Source organism: Botrytis deweyae (genome assembly GCF_014898535.1).
Source record: "Botrytis deweyae strain B1 chromosome Unknown BDEW_026, whole genome shotgun sequence".
Lineage (NCBI taxonomy): Eukaryota > Fungi > Ascomycota > Leotiomycetes > Helotiales > Sclerotiniaceae > Botrytis > Botrytis deweyae.
The window spans coordinates 231,949-252,682 of NW_024066233.1; the positions used below are offsets into that span (position 1 = coordinate 231,949).

Here is a 20,734-nt window from a genome sequence, read left to right on the forward strand (position 1 = left end):
AAGTAAAGTAAGTAAGTACCTGTGTAGATGAGATGTGTGGATACCAGTATGTGGAATGTATGTATGTAGGTGTGTATGTATGTATGTATGCAGGTATGTATGTTTGTATGTAGGTACTAGGTAGGCAGGTATGACTTTTGTGATATTAATTTTGTGGAAGGAACGAGGGAACGAAGAGAGATATGTAGATGCAAATGGGAATGGGAATGGAGCTTTAGCTTATTGTCGTGAAAAGCATGGTGATTGTATTGTGTAGTACGGTACGGGGACTGCCTTTTCCAGAAGTTGCCTGTGCCAAGATTTATATCCAAACTTTATTTCATTCCGTGGTACGAAAGAATCCGGACTAGATCGATGGCTCGAGGATTGGTGACGGTGATGGTTGATGTTGGTCAGTGGTGAGAGGGTTTGTGTGTTGGGACCGTGTGTGATTTACGAATCATAATCTGTATACGGAGTAAGAGGGTTGTAGGTACTAGATAGGTTTATATCAAGTTATCAACATACTACCGTAGTAATCAATAGAGATCCATGGATTCGTATAATTAATTCATCCATCACTTCCCAGGTATCCAATCAACGCATCTTCATATCCTTCATCCATCCATCACATCTGCATACCAAGAACCAGATAATCCCAACCGTCAAATACCGACAACAGATCCATCCCAGAGGAACAGCACCAACAGAAACCTGACAAACCACGCCCTTCACCAATTCCAGGTAGAAGCTATGACCAACCTCCATCACCATCTGACAGTGACTATCACTCACTCGAGCCATTTCGACAAGCATCATCAACATCATCATCTCGCATGTCGACTAGGTACTTTTGACGATTGCAGATGATTGGTGGGTGGAGTGATGTTTAAATTATCGATGGAATTGGGAATCTGCTCCGGGGGATATACATCAGCCAGACACGAGAACGACAGTATGTACTGTAATACTTTGCAAGTCATCGTACAGAAGAGGGACCAGATATCTAATATTGAACATCTACCTACGTATCAGTATAATCATAATATAGAAAACCAACAAACAAGCTTCGATATTTGTAACCTCCCTATGCATTCGAAATGCGCATATAAATTGTAACACAATATAACATAACATTACCTCGAGATTACCTCTCACAACCTCTCACAACCTCTCACCCATAGATATCGTAGATTACACCAAAACCTGCACAGCCCCCTCACAAAATATCCGACCCTCTCCTCTATCCTCTATCTCTCCACCCCAAACCCATCTAATTCGTCAATTGACAAAAAGTGGCTTGAAAGTTGATACTCCGTACATACTACACACCTACTTTCTGCGACCAGCTGGCATCCTGAATCAATCGCATGTGCTTGCTTGCTTCCAGCTTGCTTCTCTAGTATTTATCCAAAGCTTTCCTGGAGTGATACCGATACCTACCTACTTGCCTGTGATAGGTAAGGAAGAACTTCACAATTTCACAAACCCATTCATTCATGGAATGAGGCATTTAATTTACTCGTTCACACCGTCACACGAGTTGCCAATCTATCTATTCATCATCTATCTATCTTTCTATCTTTCCATCTATCTATCCATCCATCCATCCATCCATACCTAGATACCATATAAATATGAATAACCACACACACATACAACCACACAATACACACACAACACCACACTCCCAAATTATCCATCCATCCCGATTCCATTCCCAAGCACTTACTTTCTACCCACCCATCCCTCATCCCTCCCTACAAATAAGCACATTTCGCCAATTTTCTCAGCGCCCCTTTTTCTTTTCGCGGTTGCTTGCAATAATAATTATAATTCTTCTCATCTCTTCTCATCTCATCTCTTCGTAAGTAAGTACTTAAAAGTAAGTAAGTACTCAAGTACTCAAGTATTCCCTTGCCTTGGATATCTTCTACGCGCGAATACATATTCGACATACATATGATACCGGTATCTATTTTATTGATCACTACTAGATACACTTACACTACTAGATATACAATCTATCCCGCAATTTCTATTCCTCATAGTGATTAAGTAAGTTAGTAGGTAGATACTCTGTTCTCTGTTCTGTTCTCTGTATATCCTACTCCCACCCCAAACTTCTCCCCCCAAACACCTCTCGAAAATCTAGACCTCCCTTCCCTTCCAGACTTTTCTATCACTCCCCATCCCCCCACTCCCCCCAAACCAAGCCTTCACCATCACCATCTCAAACCAATAGCCATCGCCCAATAAAATCCGTTACCAACCAAGCCCGCCCTAATATCATCCATTGGAATTGAGCTTACCTTACCTTACCTACCTACCTCACCATACCGCACACATGCATTGCATTGCAGCGTGTATAGCAATTACACCATTCCACCATTCCACCATAGAATATTGAAATGTATTTATGACGAGTGAGAGATTTCTACCCAGATATAAACAGACAGGTCGATCATAACCCCCCCCTCCCCTCGCAACCCCCCCCTCTTAGGTAGGTTTTGAGAACAATGAGATAGATACCTACCATAGGTAGATTGAAAAAGCGAGATATAGTGCGTGGCGAGGTATCAAAGATGGCTTTTTTTTAAATAAAAAAAATAAAAATTTGGCACATACTCATGACTTCACATTCAATAACACTATCTAACAACAAGACATAACAAATAAATGAACCGATTACAATTTTCATTCAGCTAGGATTGTTGAAAGACGTCCATCTAGAGTAGTGGTATTTCCCTCCTAAACGCCCACGCTACGCCCCGTTGTCAAACTATCCCATCCCAACCCATCCGTTTCAACTCTTCGCCGATTTTATGCTGCCTCTTTCAAGATACCCAACCCAATTAACTTTTCCTTCCTCTTCCTCTAAACCCTTTTTCTTTCCTCGTCTCCACTGCTATACGCTGCATCTTCCTCTTCCCTATTCACTTCACTTTGTCTCCGTCTAATTTGTCCCCTCTCCTTCATCGCACCGCGAATCTTCTGACTGACCTCATCAAAACTAGCTTTGCCATCCAATGCACTGAAGCTTTTCAATGGGAACCCCGCTGACCCTACGGCACCACCACTACTGCTACTACGACTTCTACTCCTGGATGGTGGTCGAGTTGCAAATAGTGCAATGTTACCGAGATTGCCAAATGACTCGTTGCGTGGAAGATGTCCATTCATACTAGAGCCGCCGCCAATAGATGCACCTGCAGTATTGCTCCGGTGAAGAACACGTGGTGGCGATTCATCCGAAATGCCCGATTGATTACTACCGCGACGTAGATCGGTTTGACGAGGTGAAGTGGGAGTCTTAGCCTCATCACGATTGAAGGGGTCAGCTACGATTCTGGAAGCATCGAAATCAGGAAACATTTCAGGGCCAAGTGTATTGATCACATCTGTAACCTGTGCGCTGAGTTGTGCTCTGCGCTCGCGTAGTTTAAAGATGACATTGCTAGAAGATGGGTTAAGAGCCACGATTAATGGTCGCAATGATTTAGCAATATCCATGCCAACTTCTCCGAATCGAAGGGCTGCAAAGGTAATAGCTGGGAAAAGAATATATCCGAAAACGAAGATAGCGTAGAGGGGTACCCATTCGGGCACATATCCTTGAACTCTGTTCTTGTAAGTCCAATATGCGAGGATGATGGTATAAAAGTTGTACAAAATCGGTGCAAAAGCAAGGGCAACCAAGAGTTTCCATGTTGCCATAACATCCCGTCCTTGAAGTTTGACCGTGGAAGCAGCCAAAGCTTCCTTCGACTTCTTGATGCTAATAATTTTGGAAGCTATGAAAACTGGTGCAAATAAGACAAGCCCTGGAATGACACCAATGGATAAGACAGCTAGTTTTCCCAGGCGATAAAATAAAAGGAATACGGCTTTTGGAACAGAAAACTTGGCATATTCGACTTGATGATCCTTAAGATTCATATAACGTAGTTGTCTGTTGTAGTCCAAAACGGATTTCTTGAGTGAAACAATTCTTGGATCATCCTTGTAATGCGTATAACCCTTAACCAGTCTTCGATTTAACTCGACTACCATAGGGAGTGGAAGCTTCTTGCCAGTTGGGTTATAGAGTCTTCGAGCGGCTTGGATAAGCATGAGGGTATCGTAGTCAGGACTTGTAACAGTGACAGCAACAAGGGCTTGGTATACAATATCCAATAGTTGGCTGACTGCCCCTCTTCGGTCTCCACTTTTGTAGAGCTCGACAAGCTCTTTTGGAACTTCGATGGGATTACCAAACTCAATCACGGCTCTTGAGCGAAATTTATGGGCATGGAAATAATTCATGCCACATGGTACAATCTGAAGACCGCTATCGGGATTTGCAGCCAAAGATCCAAGAGCCATAATAGCCACACCAGCTTTCAAGGGAAGCAATTCGGTCCTGTCGTGACTTCCACCTTCTGGGAAAATGCCAACAGCTCCACCACCCTTGAGACGATCAAAGACGGCATCATAAACCTGGGTTTGATCAACTTTCGGGGCAGTCTTATATTTTGATCCTTCAAAACCTTCTTTGGTACCCTTGACAGACTGGTCACCAAACTTGCCATTTTCGTCAACATCAGTTCGTCCAGTGAGCTGTATCATAGCATTTCGACCTTTGAAAGGTTTCTTCAATCTCATTTCCTCTGCGCTAATTACTTCCGCTATTTCGGTATTGGCTGCGGTCCCGTCCATTGTAGGCAGAACCAGTAATCCTCCAACTTGTACTTCCTTGCCGTCGAATTTTGTACCAACTCCACGAATGAGGAGCGGATCATTGATAGGGTCTGGTAGATATATTGTACCAGATCCAGGCTTTACCATATCCAGAGCTCGTCCAACGGGAACCGCGCCCACTTTTCGTGCAAACCAGCCCACGATGAATCGACCCATAGATTTGGCGGCGATAAGAAAAGCGGCGCGACGATGACATTCATTTCGGAGGGTGCGCATTAGAATAAGAGGGTCAACGAACTATATAAATGGGTTAATTCAAGAGTTCCAAACCTACAAAAGCCATCTGTCGCATACCTGATTTGCATGAGGGGCTGCTACGAAGATAACAGGCCCGCGCCTTGGAACTTTCCATGCTCCTCTTGGGTGGACTTCTCGAAAGAAGAGGTCGACGAGTATTGAAAAAGTCCACAGGAATACATCGTATATCCAGTTTGTCATAGGAAATTGTTCCTTGTGCTTGTCCTTTCGAGGCATGTGTTCGTGAACCTGCTGCTCGTTGGCCATGATGGCGGAATGTAGATCAGAATGCCCAGTGCAGAGAAGTAAAGAAGTTCTTAAAAAGTGCGGGGTGGGAGGTCCGAGTTATTTATTTCGTGTATCTGTTAAACAAGATCGGATTTTAGTCTTGATTGTTCAATTGTTCAACCGCAGCTCAATGATTTCATTCGGGTATCAGAGCACCAGACACGGCGATTTTCGGGATTGATTAGGGTTCCAAGATTTCCTCAGGTATTTGTTTTTGTAGGCCTAGTGAGTCGTAAGAATCCCAAAGTCATATCGGCCGAAAAAAATAAAACGGGTCAAATATTTCAAATTCAGTGATATTTATGAAATGAAAAGAAGCAATGAAGCGGCGGCGGGTAACAATGGAATGATTTTCTTGATTTAGTAAAACTACATTTTTGCATTTTTTTAACGGAACCGGATTAAATTCCACACCCGTTCGTAAGCGATAAGCGCTGCAGCTCCAGCTCACTCTTTCGATGGAAAATCCCCGTTGACAATCCCATTGACAAATAAAATGTTATTACGAGTATGGAGGATATCAATTGCCATGATGATAATCCCTTAGCGTAGAACCAATGGTTGCCTCTTGAAATTATATGATTTTCCCATGCATACGATGACTGACTCCTCCCCTCCCTGCGGATTGATCTCCAGATTTGATGGACAGCTTAACAAATAACCACAACTATGACCATAACTACCTCCTACTACAGTACCAAGACTTTCAACGCTCGTTATCATATCTGAAATCACGTGCGAAGTCTGGAAGACATGCAAGAGGATGCACAAAGTCTATCAGCGGCGCTTCCAAAATCCAACCATAGGTATACCTACCTGAGTAAACCCCAACCAACGAAGGATTTCAATCAATTGTTGGAATATAAATTATAATGGAGGCTTGTCACTTTCTCCCAAATACATTCCTACCCTGGTGGATTATATTTGACCTCAGCCTTTTCTACCTTGTGTTTGTGGAACGAAGCGCCTAGGATAGATAGGATGATTTAGTCGATTTAATTTGATGGGGGAGCAACAGCCATATGTACAAGTTGCTCCCTACAATTTCAATCCTGTTCACCCTCCACATTTTATATACCAATTAACCACGAAAGCTCAATAAAATGGGTTTACCACCATGGGAGACAAGTGAAAGTCAGACTTTTGCTTTGGTAACAGGCGCAAACAGGTACTTTCATCCCCAAGCTGTTTTCATTATTGACAATGAGCTTCGAGATTCTCGATTCTAATCGTTGACAACTCTCTAGCGGTCTAGGGTTTGCCATTGCTTCCAGATTAATCGATGAATTTCTGACTTCATCCGATACTCCTCCTGCTAAACATTTGATTCTTATCCTTTGCACACGTACACCGCTGAAGACACGATTCACAATCTCTCGCCTGCGTGCCCATCTACGAAAACTGGTCGACTACTCCGCATTCGCAGATTCACAACGAGCGAGAGCTAAGTCTCAGGGAAATGTATATAGATGGCAGGATATGGTGGCTCGAGTTCATTTTCTTGGGGTTGAAGTCGACTTGTGTGACTTGAAAAGTGTATATGCCCTTACCGATAGGCTTGTCAATGGAACTATTGGGAGCCCAGATGCTACTACAATGGATGGTCACCGATTACCTGATGGCTCCCCTGGTACCGCCACTTATTCCGCAGATGTTAAACAAGATAGATGGGCATTGAGCCAGAAGGAAGGGTCTGATGGCGAGCAAAGATCTTGGGGATGGGGATTGAGCGGAATTAGGATACCAAGGTTGGATGTCATAGTCTTGAATGCAGGGATAGGCGGATGGTCAGGAATCGATTGGCCAAAGGCTATATGGACTGTCTTGACAGATATGACAGAAGCTGTAACATGGCCGACTTACAAGCTTGCGGAAGTTGGTGCTATAACCAAACCTCAATTATCCTCTGCCTCTCCAAAACAAGCCAAACCCTCGGACGATGAAGCTACGCAGCCTTTGCTCAACGGCGAAACTCCAGAGGAACCACCTCTCGGGGCAACATTCTGTTCTAACGTTTTTGGTCATTATGTTCTCGCACATGAATTGATGCCTTTGCTATCACGAACATCTTCTCCTTCGGCGACTACCAGCGGAAGAATAATATGGGTATCTAGTATCGAGGCACAAGCACAACATTTTGATGAAGATGACTTACAAGGTTTGGAAAGCCGCACGCCATACGAAAGCTCCAAGCGTCTTACAGATGTTCTCGTCCTTTCGAGAAAACTACGAGCAGCAGGCAAAGCCTCCTCTTCATGGTTCGATTGTTCCGACGTTCACGTGGAGAACTCCGAATCGGAGGAAGAACCGCCAGCAAAATTGATAAAACCTAAAATGTACGTGGTTCAACCTGGAATTTTTGTTTCGGAAATCATGCCCTTGAATATCGTGTTGGTATTTATCTACAGATGGATCTTCTACCTTGTAAGATGGATGGGAAGTCAATGGCATACCATCAAACCTTACACTGCTGCTGTAGCACCAGTCTGGGTAGCATTATCTCCCGACGAGGTTCTAGATAACATGGACGGGACAGCTTCGAAATGGGGATCAGCTACAGATGCAAGTGGGAAAGAGCGTGTTATACGAACCGAAGTTCCTGGTTGGGGATGGGAAGGTAAAACTCCAAAGACAATTGATACCGGAGAGAGAAGAAAGGGGAGACAAAGAGATGCGGTACCATTGACAAGGGAAGCGAGAGAGGATTTCGAGGTCTTGGGTGTCAAGTGTTGGACGGAGATGGAGAATTTGAGGAAAGAATGGGAGGGACTTTTGAAAGTTAAAAAGTGATCGTGTTGAGAATTATTACAGTTCTATGAGAGAGATTGGTAGAGGCTATAGTTGGCTGTATATCATTTACAATATAATAGATATGACTAATAAACAATTTCCTGTTAATCCCTCTTATGTGTATCTATCATCTCGCTCTTTACAACAGCGAAAGAGACGTTAGAGATGAGATACACATGCAGAGTATATAATATATGTGTTTTCATGATTTTGAACTCCATGTTTCTGAGAAGAATATGGACATAATCAGAATATTGATGACTAAATGTTGAAGTCGAATTATGATAAAAGCAATAAAATCTGGGTTTCCTTGCACATCTTAATCCCTTACAACCTCCTTGGGGTTTAGATTTAGCTGGCTCAAAGTACTAGCCTAAGAATAAGACCACCAGTGGACTCGAAGACGAGAGGAAGGTGATGCTTAGTTGCGTATCTCATCTGCTCGATCTCATTATTATCTTTACCGTGGGGTTTGGATGCGAATCGCGCTAGTGTGTGGTTGGCAGTTAGAGTGTTATTGCTAAAGGAGTTTGATTGTATGGCTTAGTTTCATCTACCTGGTGTGTTGTTTATGGTTCTCTAAAGTTGAGATTAGGAGTGGGGAATGGGGAGTGGGGAGAGGGGGTGGTTTCTTTTTTGATATGTCTTCGGCGTCGCTTTTTCTCCTCTTTGGTTTAGTGCGAGGGGAGAGGCGAAAGGCGAAGGCTAGGGGGTTGGCTGGGCTGGTTGTGTATCTTGAACTCGCAAAATTTTGTCTTTTTCGGGACTAAGGCTTGATCGTTGACATCTGGTGATTGGGAGGTACTATGGAGGGTTTGCTGCATGTTAAGAAATCGCTGTATATATCGTTTACATGTATCTCGAAATCGCAAAAGAAAGAAAAAACGAAAAGGAAAGAAAAAACGAAAAGGGGGCTTGTTAGGACTGTCAATACTCATTGCGGATTGTAAAAATATGCACGTCATAGACAGTGAAGGAATTTATGGATCGAACTTGAGAGTTCGAGGGATGAAGAATTTAGGGTTCGAGGGAGAACGACGTCTGTATTGTTTTCGAGCTCACCGGTGGTTAGAAACTGGGGAAACCTGCTTAGAATGAGTGCGAGCTCTGGGTCTTGTGATATGCAGATCTTTGCTTGAATCATTAAATTGGATGTTCGGAACTGCTCTATGTGGTGTAGAAAACGTAGCTAGATACTCTGTTTAGTTCGAGGAGGTTGTTTGGGATAGAGATGTTGGGTTTAGAGGGCTTGTGTTCTATGTTTTCTCACGGGAAGATTTAGCGAAAAGGCTAGTAGTCTTGAGGATCTCAAGTACCGTTTTGATAGAGGGAAGAACTCTAAGAGAAATCATGATGTACCTATCTCCTTCCAAGCCTTCTGGATATCATGTCGCAGATTATGGATAGATGGGAAGTCAGTTCATGTACAGGATTCAGTCGGGTTCTGAGCTCATTGATAACTTCAGCGACATTTTCCTAGCAGATATGTGTGTCTGTGGCAAGCCGCGATTGAGAATAAATGATCAAGTCGCGTTGTGACACTTAATGGCCGTCTGTTTTCAAATACTTAATGATACTAGTAGCAGTATGTATCTAAGCATTAGATGAAGCCATCTTGAAAAACACACCATCAAGGGAAATTCCCGACATGATAAGAGGAGAGTTCAACACAATGGCCTGTGATCAGACTCTCTACAGTATTGAGGAAGCTTCAGCTAGACTTCTTAGTATTCCCCGAGTTCTCATCGCTTTGACTCCTACTATGCAGCCTTTCAATAAGGGATCTGAAGTTCTGGAAAGACATCTATGTACCCAATTATGAGTTTCTGCCCTCTTGATATCCAGTAAAGTTTGAACTTGCATTCCCTTCAATTCGTCCAAGATATCGAATCACAACCTCTGATTGTCTATACTGATACTCTGCATTATACTGTTGCTCTCTTAACCATCCGCTTAGAAAATATCATATCCAGTATTAAACAGTACATCCAAAAGTACTCTCCATTCAAAATATCAACCCGAAGATACATCTTCACCCCCCACCCAACCCCATCAATTCACTTGCACTCACCCCATCCATCCATCAAGATGCAATGGGGTCCACAAAACCCGCATTCCCTTACGGTAACATATCATTCTCCCGTCTAATATGCATAAGTATACGCACAAAAAGGCAATACGGCAGACATCGCTTCGTTTGCCCCTTGCCTGCCCTGCATAGATAGACAGGTATGAATGATATTTATATTCCCGGACTTTCAGCCCCTAAGTACCACGTCACATTAGCGAAAACGAAATCCCACGTTTGCGCTGCGATGCCGCTGCAACGATGGTGAATGTTGACGACAGATCTCGACGACAATTTAACTATTCCGTGTATTTATGAAATTGTGTAAATATCACATGTATTACGTACCTCTCCGATTCTAAACTATGATTTCCTTTCGCGATCCGTAGCTGAGCTGGATATATACATCCTAGTACGCGGGAAGAAAAATAGATGAAGAGCTGAATGTGGTGGGTGCAGGGACTGAGCTATTTATATACACATCCGTGTAACCATTCTTTTGCGATGATGTTATTTATAAGATGTCTAGTAAAAGCCATCCTTTTTTTTATGAATACATATAACTAGTTGAAATGCGGGAATGTGGTTTGTATGGATATGAGTTTATGTGATTTTGTAATGTTGTGATTAGAAGGGAGGGCTCGAAGAAGACACTGGGTTTAACAGGGTGGAGTGTTTAATTTTATGCACGAAATGCGATATAACTATACTTGCACTGTTCTAAAGTTTGAATACTAAAATTCTCATAAAAGATCTTCCAGTTGTTGTAGTCGGCGAAATCTCAACACTTAGCTTCCTTGATGCAATATCACATCAGATAAACTCCGAAGTATACTTACCCCCCACAAAAACCAATCAATCTCAAATTCCGGCGCACCACTCTAGAAGTCCCAAACTATCAAGAAGCGGGACGGAATGTAGAAGTGCTGCATATATACTATACACCATGTAGCATATGTATATGAGATGCAAGCATGAAACTCCACATATACAAAGCTGATCGCCGATATATCTTTCATTGAGAATGAGCATGATTTGGCGTAATCAGCGACGATCTTCCATATGGATGTGGATGTGGATGTTGATAGTGAAAGCTGGAAAGGATTCGAGATCCATGCACACTGGACAAGTTTACAACCCTATGCTACGCCCGATGGAGAAGGAATATGAGGGATGTTGGGACGGTTAAATAGTATGGTGGGTGGCTGGATGTGGCTGGATGTGGCGCAGAGAGTGATTTAATGTTGCTGTTGTTGTTGTCGTTAGTGATGATGTACAAGGTGAGACGGTGGTAGAACGAAAAGTAGACCGGAGACCTGAAAAAGGATGCGTTGGGGAAGAGAGCGGAGCGAGGCAGACGAGTAGGTCGGATGAGTAGGTCGTGCGGTATGGAGGTTAGTAAGAAGGTGAATTGATGGGCCAGAATCTAGAACGTGCGAAGCTTTTAAGTAGAAATAGATGGCATGTTGTAAGTACTAAGGTATATTAAGTTTATGATTAAACTTGGGCCATTGTTCTAGACCTGGATAGAATACATCATTATAGTTTTGTAGGGTCAAATGGTGAGGAACTTGTAGGAAGCGTGCTGGTTGGAAATGATTGTTTGCTTGGGTAATGAGGTCATATGATACCGAGTCGCGACTTCCTACAGATTGTGATGTGATAAGTAGGGTTATGACTGTTGGTGATGGTGATGGTTTCTGAGGATGCGCTAATTGTGGAATGGGGTGAGGGAACTGGCACCAATTGTGATGGGAACTAAAAGTTTCTGGTCTAGATTGGCAAAAGTTTTAGATAACAAAGAATGCAAAGTTCTGGTGCATTGAGACAATTAGGGGCACAGTTGTCTAGACCATTCTACAGAACTGATTTTGTCTCGCTTCTCACTCACCAGGCCAGACGCCAAATAAAACCATCGTGAATGTGACGCTTTAAAACAGTACCCTTCGCATGTAGCATAATAGCACAGAACGCAAACTCGTGGCAAGATGGGCAGTCAGTGGATTTTGGAATGTATCAGCAATTGCTATATGCTAGATATCATATTCCCTTCTAATATATCTTGTTACTCCTTCTCAGACGGTATTTCCGGATCTTGTTATTTGTCACAATTAACAATACATAGCACGTACAACAAAGTGCGGGGAAATTTTAGCGGACACAAAATCATCAACTTGAGCCGGAAGACTACTCTAATGATATGTATTCGGAATCACCGTGGCCATCCTTTTATCTTTCGTTTGTAAAATATTGTACGTAGAAATAAGCTACATGTGTAATGAGCGAATACAAATAAAGATGATCGTCATTGGGTAAAATCCCTTTGCACCACTGTGCCACTTCCTTCACATGTCATGAGGCTACTGTTGTAAAGAAGGATGCTCTCACGATATGAATAAGCATCTCAACCCCCTGAAGGAAGTGGCTGAACAAATATGGGGGAAGGAACTAACCAACATGACAACAATGATCACATCACAAAGGTTTGGACCCCGTGACAATGTGACATCTACGTGCCAACCGCTTACGTGTGGAGGGAAGATGTAAGAACTTTACTGTCAGCGAAATTAAATGTCCGAGGTTTTGAGATTGGATACGTAGAAATAGATCGTGTGGGGGCGATGGAAGAAGTGGCCGTCTAGTAACGATACTTTAGAAGCCAATCTTGCAATGAATTGATGGCCTGGATACTATGCAGAGCTAGATAGGAAATGGATGCAGCTGGAGGATGGGGAGAGAATAGATCAATGTCGTTTGCATTTTTTCTTCTCGCTTGCTACGTAAATACACTGATATGTAGCATTTAATTGAATTTAAGACAACTGCCTATCATGCTGCTATCAAGTGAACTTAATCCAAAAACATCGCATAGGAAAATTTCATAAATGTTACCATTGAAACCGGAACCCTCGTGACCACACTGTTTTGTTTTTAGTCCTGGCATCATGTCTGATTGAGATAGGCGATGAATGACAAAACTATACTAGTAGTTGGGTGTTTCAAATTTTAGATCAACCAAATGAAACTTGCGAGCAGCTATTTCAGATTGCCTCTGTAAGAACACGTGCATCATCTAGAAAGGGAAGTGGCTTTACGAGAGGAATATCGAAACATCTGACTTTGATGTCCAATAACACAATCCTCAATAATATGCGAAATGATACGATGACCAGTAAATTACCAAGCGCTTGCTAACTTCTGAACGATCTCCAATGTTTCAACACGGAGCCACTTGGTGCGTTAATTGTTGAAGTTACAGTAATACTTCATCGATTGCTTCATGTTCCTGTCTGAAGCTGTACGACCATAACGCATCAAACAACAGACGCGCAATAGAAGCAATAGGTTGAGTAACGATATATGGTTTGTCGTTTCAACCCAAATCAAATATCGCCAAGATTACGAAAATAGATTTGGGCGCTTGATGGGACAATGGAAGAGATAAATAAAGCCACTTCCGCGCGTTGCATGTACCGTACGTACCAGCATAGGTACTCAGTAGCCGCCAGTCCCATTTTTCATGAGACCTCCGAGCAGACCCGTAACGCTTCAAAGAATGTTGTAACATGCTCTTCGTATTCCTATATGAGATCATGATAATAAAGAAGGACCGGATGGTTGAGTATCATCGATAGCCATGGCCAAGAATAATGTTGCGCAATGGAAAGGAATTATTGAAGGTCCGGAATGACCGCATGATTAATGTAAGACATTTCCGACAATAATGCGCATTGATGAGTGTGGGTGTGGGTGTTGATGATTGAATATTTGAGATCTTTTTTCCAAGATTTATCGCACTGCCACATCTTTGAAGCGTTGAAAAGTGGAATGTCCTCTCGTGATATATGGAGAGTCCGGATGTGGCATCGTCTGATAATTTTATTGGACATTGCATGAATTTTGAGGGTGTTGAGGATATATTGACTTTGGATGAAGTATGAACCCCAGGAAACAACCTAGTAATGACGGATGTAAAAACATCGGCATTGATGAATAAAACGTCTTGCATCGCAGGCTGAGTCTACTATGATGAATCATAACCTGGATTGACAGACTCACAGGACGGCCATAATGCTATCGCCAAAACTCCGGAGAGCAGGAGATGGCAGATGGTGGATAAGGGAATGTCGTTTTCGGATGATAATGTGGCAGTAGCAGTGGCAGTAGCAGGAACAACGGGATGTATTTGAAAAGGGTGGAGGGGGGAGGGGGGATGTTTCAGGCGAATTCATTCTTTTGGACCAATACCATTTGAGACTGATGGATTTATATGGAGCAACTACTTTTGATTTGTTGAGACTCTACCAGTCAATAACCGTAAGGAGATTTGGAGAAATTTGTTACGAAGAAGAAAAGACTTTTGATCGGCCTCGACTCTCTGCCTTTCATGTCGCCCTGATCGAAGTTTGTCATATTTCTTGTACGCATGAAAAATTAGATGTATGAATTGATAATAATAATTATCACCTCATTCTCGTTGCCGAACATCATGGCTGGGTAGCAAAAAGGGGCTGGGGTAAGTAAAGCAAGTGCCTAGTACACATACACAGTACATACTATATACGCACGATACGGTAGATATTCATTAAGCTCTCCCTAATTACGGCTGCCCTCAAACTAGAAGATCTGGAAATCTGGGAAAGCGGAATCTAATTGGATCTAAATAGATCTACACACCACTAGCCATTGACTTCGGCTGAAGTTTACTTTAGAAGCAACATCAAATGAACTTTCTAGTCCCGTACCCCATCCCTTGGCTTTGGTCATATCTCACCAATGATCTTTCACATATTGTGGTTGAGCATTAATCTTTATCTTCGCCATTGTCATTGCCATCATGAACATGGATATGGATGGATATTCGTATCAAACTGACAAGCCTCGTCTTCTAATCTTTTTCATGAGCGGGAGGGGGTGCATTCCCTTCGGTATTACCATTGGTTGGTAGGCACTTAGATATGTTCGAACATCGGAGTTGTCGTACGCATTATAAGCATTACCTACGATACTTGATTCATATAAATCTACTTCAGCCATCTCTCAGCCACACAATTTGACACAGAGTTATTGCGGACTTCCATGAAAAAAAGTCAAAATTTTCTCGCTTCCTTGACCTGGTAATTCGATGATATGATCTACCTAAGTGTGTATGATTCTCCCCGAGGTCGTTAGAGTTTTCGTTTTGAAGAGGTTGGCATGGCACGGTTGGGCTGTAGATATATGGGTATCTCGCTATCTGGGCATCGTCGGAGGTGGGAAAAGATTAGAAAAAAAGTCGTCATTCCAGTATTGCGCATGATGTGTTCAGTGCCCAGGTGGAGGTAACAAGCATTATTCCAACCCTACAGCATTGATTGATTGATGAATGATCAACCATCCACATATTCTAAGAAAATATACTTCCAGACTCATATTTTTTGAAAAGTACAGGGAATATTTGTTGTGTGATCGTTGCCAAATCATGGGATATTCGCTGAAGTGTCACATTCACCGCTCTCAATAGAAGGCTCGACACGTATATGCTGATCCATTTAAATACCGATGTTGACCATTACTCGCCATGCGGAGTTAGTGAGATCGTAACCAGTCATAGCAGCCATATTGGTGAAGTTTGCGATATATTCGAATCATATTGAATGCTTCCACCGTTTTCCCCATTTTATCATCGTCAATACATCTTCCTCCTTTAGTAGAATTCCCCTCACGCTTCATTTCCAATATACATGCATTTATTGGTATTTAGTTGAATATCTTCATAAATCGAATTCTTCCAGTGGTTTCAGGATACTCAACTTGATAGTAACCGCACAGCCTTACTTCAGCCCTTTTTATCGGCACTTGACCTAAAGAGCTCGAAGTAACGAATCAACCCCAAGAAGTCTGCAAAACCAGCAAACAGACGAATCTGGAAAAGCGACGGGAACGATAGAGAGAGATACACGAAAAAGAGAGAACTGCAGTTCTAGAGATCATCCAAGCACGGCATAACGGCCAGTGTAATTGCTTATGCTTATGCTTATGCTCCAGCTCAGATTACATCCATTCTAGCTCGTTGCCTATACTTCCTACTCTATCATACATTCCTCCTACACGAAAGCATAGATTCGAATCTCGACTCCTGTTCAATTCTTGGTCCATCGTTTTACAGCAGAATTGTACAACTTTCACCTTACTTAGACTTGTCCTACAATATCTTTTGAAGCATTACAAACAAATCATTCCTCGTTACCTTAGACGATCAATTCGAACGATCAAACCCTTGGTTTCAACTGAGCCCTTGTACATTTTGCACATCTAGGTGTGCTTGTCTCGCCTGCCATCTGATCCTCGGGGCGCAAGGTACTTTGACCAATCGAGCTACTCAGTACATCTGAAACCCGCTGCATTTCGCATGCATTGGTCCATCCACGCTCCCACGCACCGACGCCACTAGCCTGACCCTTTTTCCAATCATCGCCTAGCTAGTACACCAAAGCATAGATATACCATTCGGAAATCCCACCTACCAATTAATCCATTCTATACCTTGCTGTTTATTATAATAGCTTCAAGAAACCCTTGTCATCCTGAACGATTAGCCATTTCGAAGGTTTGGAACTACCTTTAGAGCCACTTGCATCCTTGGTTCCATTTTGAGAAACGAGGGGTATCAATCAATCCCAAGCATTCCTTTCCCAGCGCCTAGGACTCAATTTGGCATTTTAGACACTATACACTTTCAATCTGGTCCAATTATTCCCAGACGAACTTGACATTTCCTTACTGGACCGAAAATACATTTACTTCTGGCAAGGAAGAGCTGGATACTGTAGGGAGAAAAGCATTGGAGCATACGAAAGACAATTAAAAACTTCTGAAGTAAAGATCAAGAAAGGGAAAAAAGAAATCTAGTACACACACTTACATACCTCCCTCCAGCCTCGACAGAAGGTATTTACATATATCGTCTACAGCTCTCCCCCCTTCCATACATCATTCACATTTCTCATCGAAAACCTCGACATTCTTCCTTTTATAGACTTCTTTTCGGGTTCTCAGCATCCTTCGACAATACAATACACCTTTGGAATTAACCCTTGACAAACGTACCGACAATCCCAACCCGGTACTTCGACCGATCGATTTTCACTGGGGTCAATCGTCAAGTCACCATCCATCACAAATCTCTTTTAAGGACCACCAACTCAGGAGTAGACTACGATTACGACCAATACGACCATTACGAAACGAAACGAAACGAAACGAAACATAAGACAAGAGACTATAACCACGGGGTACTCCAATTTAGATTCCAGTTGAACTATCAACTCATCGATTCGAGAGGAAAGAGCAAATAAAATCATACCGTTTCACCAGTCGCTCATATAAATAACACAAAGTGGTTACTTGCTAGCTACTTGCTTCAAGTTGCTTCGGCCTATTCGCTGACCTTCTTCACCTAACCTCACCTCACCTCCACCGCACGAAAATCCTCCGCGCCTATCTGCATATCATCATTTTGGCCCAATCGACTTCAGCCACTCTTTACCCCAAAACAAAACCCCCTGCCTTTTCGATCCGCCCCTAGGAACGCCTTTGTCAGGCTTGAGGCGAGACAATTCCGGATTTTTATATAGCCAACTGATCCTCTTCAGTGCCTCCACGCATAGTAACCAGCTGCGCCAACTTCATTCCTCTATAGGATTCCGCTGGTCGGATCTTTTCTCACTCATTCGCGAAATTTAAGATTCAATATTACGAGCTTTGTGGTCGTCATTATTTTGCTTAATTTCTTTTGGAAATTTTCTCGAAAGATTTGATTCACCTTTAACGTCTTGTATTTTTCTATTCGACGATTTCTTTCCCTATTGTTTTCAACAGCCGAGTGTACTTTAACCTCAGCCGACAAACCACAATAGAATTGAGGCCTGGACACAATAGAAACAGTCACATTTTTTTCTCTTCCGGAAAAAAAATCAGACAACCAATATCGGCTCAGGACAATAACGACTTTCCTTTTTATGACCTTATAGCTTGGTGTATCTTTACTTTTATCTTTTTGTTACGAGATCATTATTCCATTTCCCAATATCAAACGTTGATCAAGTCACGATCTACAACATATCTAGATACAAGTCAACAACATCGAAATACAACGACTACAAGCAGTCCAATATCACTCAAGACACCATGTCGCTCAACTCAAACGTTCCTAGAACCTCTAATGAGGTGGCTTTGGGTCACTTTGTTTTCCAAACAGTCTCTCAAGATATGATCAACTACCTTGCTCAAAAGGCGAGAGAAGTCATTCAGTGCGAACCCACACAAATCTCCTCAAGTCAAGGTCCCTCACCGCCTCGAACTCCCCCTCAAGAGAAAAGATCAGCATCAGATTTACCATCATTAGAGAGATTCATTACTTCTTTGATAAAGAGATCCAACGTCCAAGTACCTACGCTCATGACCAGCTTGGTATACCTGGCGAGACTGAAGAAGAGACTGCCACCAGTTGCAAAAGGTTTAAGATGTACAGTTCACAGAATTTTCCTTGCAACATTGATCTTATCGGCCAAATTTCTTAACGACTCATCACCAAAGAACAAGCACTGGGCCGAATACTCGAATGTCCGGGGCTATCCAGACTTTTCATTCACCAGGACAGAAGTCAACCTCATGGAGAAGCAGTTACTTCAGCTACTCAACTGGGATTTGATTATCAGCTCTGATGATCTCTATACTCATTTGGAGCCCTTCCTCACACCGATCCGATTTGACTTGGATCGAAAGCAAGAACAATACCGCCTTCGCGAAGCACGTCTACAAGCTCAACGAGAACAAGAAGCCCTCGCAATGCAAAACATGTCCTTTGATTCAGCCGGAAGATACTGGATCCCAACAACCGAAGAAAAGTACATGCCATACTACGGTGAACAACAATCCCTCTTTACTACCGAAGACCCATACAACCACTACTCACCACCATCCTCATCCGAGATTCCCGGTCTTACTCGAAGCGGTACCGCCGATACCCTCGACGCCATGTCCTCTTCCGCCTCATCTTACATCTCCGAATTATCTCGCTCGGGTACACCTCTATCATCTGTCAGCAGCTACCTTGACGAGAACGATGCCATGCAATGCGATACCTACTCCCCTTCGGGTGCTGCTCGCGATATTGTTACCGTCCAAGTTGCCGGTGCTGATGGAAAGCTCAGACCTATGCTTCCCTACGAAATTGACAACATGGCTCATCATGATAACATGGCAATGGCAGAGGAAAAGCGTCGCGCGGCCAAGAAGTCAAAGGGTAACTTCTTAACACGATACTTTGGTGGTCAAAAGAATCTCTCTACTGCGTGAAGTTCTTCGGCACTTCTCATTCTGGTTTCGGATCGGGAGTTTATTGGAAGGAAGGAAGAAAATGGCTTGTTTGGTTTACGATTTTCTTTGTATCAATTGATGAATTTTCGTCTTTTTTTTTTTTTTTTTTTTTTTTTTTTGCTCTTATCGAACTTGAGAATGGCGTCTCATGATCATGAGAGTTTGCAGTATATCACATCTTGCATCGCAAGGAGTTTATTGGGCGTTTAGATTGGAGTTCAATCATATCACATCACATCATGGATGGGGATGTGGAAAGAGATGTCAAAAGGACAGTCTTGATCTTCAGGATGAAAAAACAAATCTGGATTTCTTTTGCCATCTGGAATTGGGTTAGATGTCTTTTTGACAGGAAGGATTGGGATGGATGGATGGATTGGGACTTGGGCACGGGAATACCCTGAGTTATTTGAAGTGCATATACGCTGGGACTGGGTGGATATACGTGACAACGTTAACGTTACATAAGCATGGAATGGCATTTGGTAGCATTAGCATAGAGTTTGAAGGTCTGGTTGGACCTGATCGGCATGGATCTGATCGCTTGTGTTTGTTAGGGAATACAAGGAGAGGTGGATTTTAATTATTAATATGTTACACTCCTACCAAGTTTGTCTGTGCCTTTTGAATTTTATGTAAATTTTGTGAGATTGTGAGGATGACTGTTTTACCTAATATTGTGTTCGGGAAAGGTACTGGTAGAAGTCTACTGGTGTGTCAACTCACTTCAGAGGTCGTGTGTTGCTGGCACTGGGAAATCATTCTCGGAAAGCACTTGTCTTCATTTCTCTTTCTTTCATCTCAAATTAAGTAAGATTTACTTTTACATGAGACCGAGAGATCTTATCCTCGATAGACTACGAGCTTGTATTGAGTGATATCCAAGTGTTTATACCAAAATGGCTGTACACAGTACGAGGTCGTGTTCCCATTAATCTATTTGATATGAGTAATTGAGAAGGTGCTTCATTCTACAGAATCGAACGAAAAGCAGGTGATTTTCGGCGCTCTTTGAATAATGAGTTATTCCTGTTGCTTAACTTGGCAAGTTGGACATCAATCCTGAGGGTCGTGGGTCTCTTCAGATTGTCTCTTCAAGACACTCGTTCACTAGATTGGTTAGATGCACAGGAAATATTGTTGAGATAGCATGCTGGATGAAGGCAAACAAAGTTTGATTTGGTTTCACATTCATAATCCCTTCAATAGTTTTGGAACTGATTTGTTGTAAGGTTGGTTGTTTGAATGGGAAAATAAGTTTGACATGGTGTA

At 42.5% G+C, this 20,734-nt stretch overlaps 4 protein-coding genes across 4 annotated transcripts; 2 read left to right on the top strand and 2 right to left on the bottom strand.

Moving 5' to 3' along the window:
* Positions 1–2,856: 2,856 nt before the first annotated feature.
* EAE98_009149 (uncharacterized protein) lies at positions 2,857–5,223 on the bottom strand (the record flags this gene model as incomplete). Its single annotated transcript, XM_038956770.1, has 2 exons — positions 2,857–4,956; positions 5,014–5,223. 2 exons carry the CDS (start codon positions 5,221–5,223, stop codon positions 2,857–2,859), a joined length of 2,310 nt encoding a protein of 769 aa, XP_038806836.1.
* Positions 5,224–6,347: 1,124 nt separating this feature from the next.
* EAE98_009150 (uncharacterized protein) lies at positions 6,348–8,034 on the top strand (the record flags this gene model as incomplete). The annotated part of the gene is made up of 2 exons (XM_038956771.1): positions 6,348–6,412; positions 6,492–8,034. The coding sequence occupies 2 exons, from the start codon at positions 6,348–6,350 to the stop codon at positions 8,032–8,034; spliced, it is 1,608 nt and encodes a 535-aa protein (XP_038806837.1).
* Positions 8,035–11,577: 3,543 nt separating this feature from the next.
* Positions 11,578–12,018, bottom strand: EAE98_009151 (uncharacterized protein; the record flags this gene model as incomplete). The annotated part of the gene is made up of 2 exons (XM_038956772.1): positions 11,578–11,813; positions 11,994–12,018. The coding sequence occupies 2 exons, from the start codon at positions 12,016–12,018 to the stop codon at positions 11,578–11,580; spliced, it is 261 nt and encodes an 86-aa protein (XP_038806838.1).
* A 6,253-nt stretch (positions 12,019–18,271) lies between these two features.
* EAE98_009152 (uncharacterized protein) lies at positions 18,272–19,441 on the top strand (the record flags this gene model as incomplete). Its single annotated transcript, XM_038956773.1, has 1 exon — positions 18,272–19,441. The coding sequence occupies one exon, from the start codon at positions 18,272–18,274 to the stop codon at positions 19,439–19,441; it is 1,170 nt and encodes a 389-aa protein (XP_038806839.1).
* Between the last annotated feature and the right edge of the window lie 1,293 nt (positions 19,442–20,734).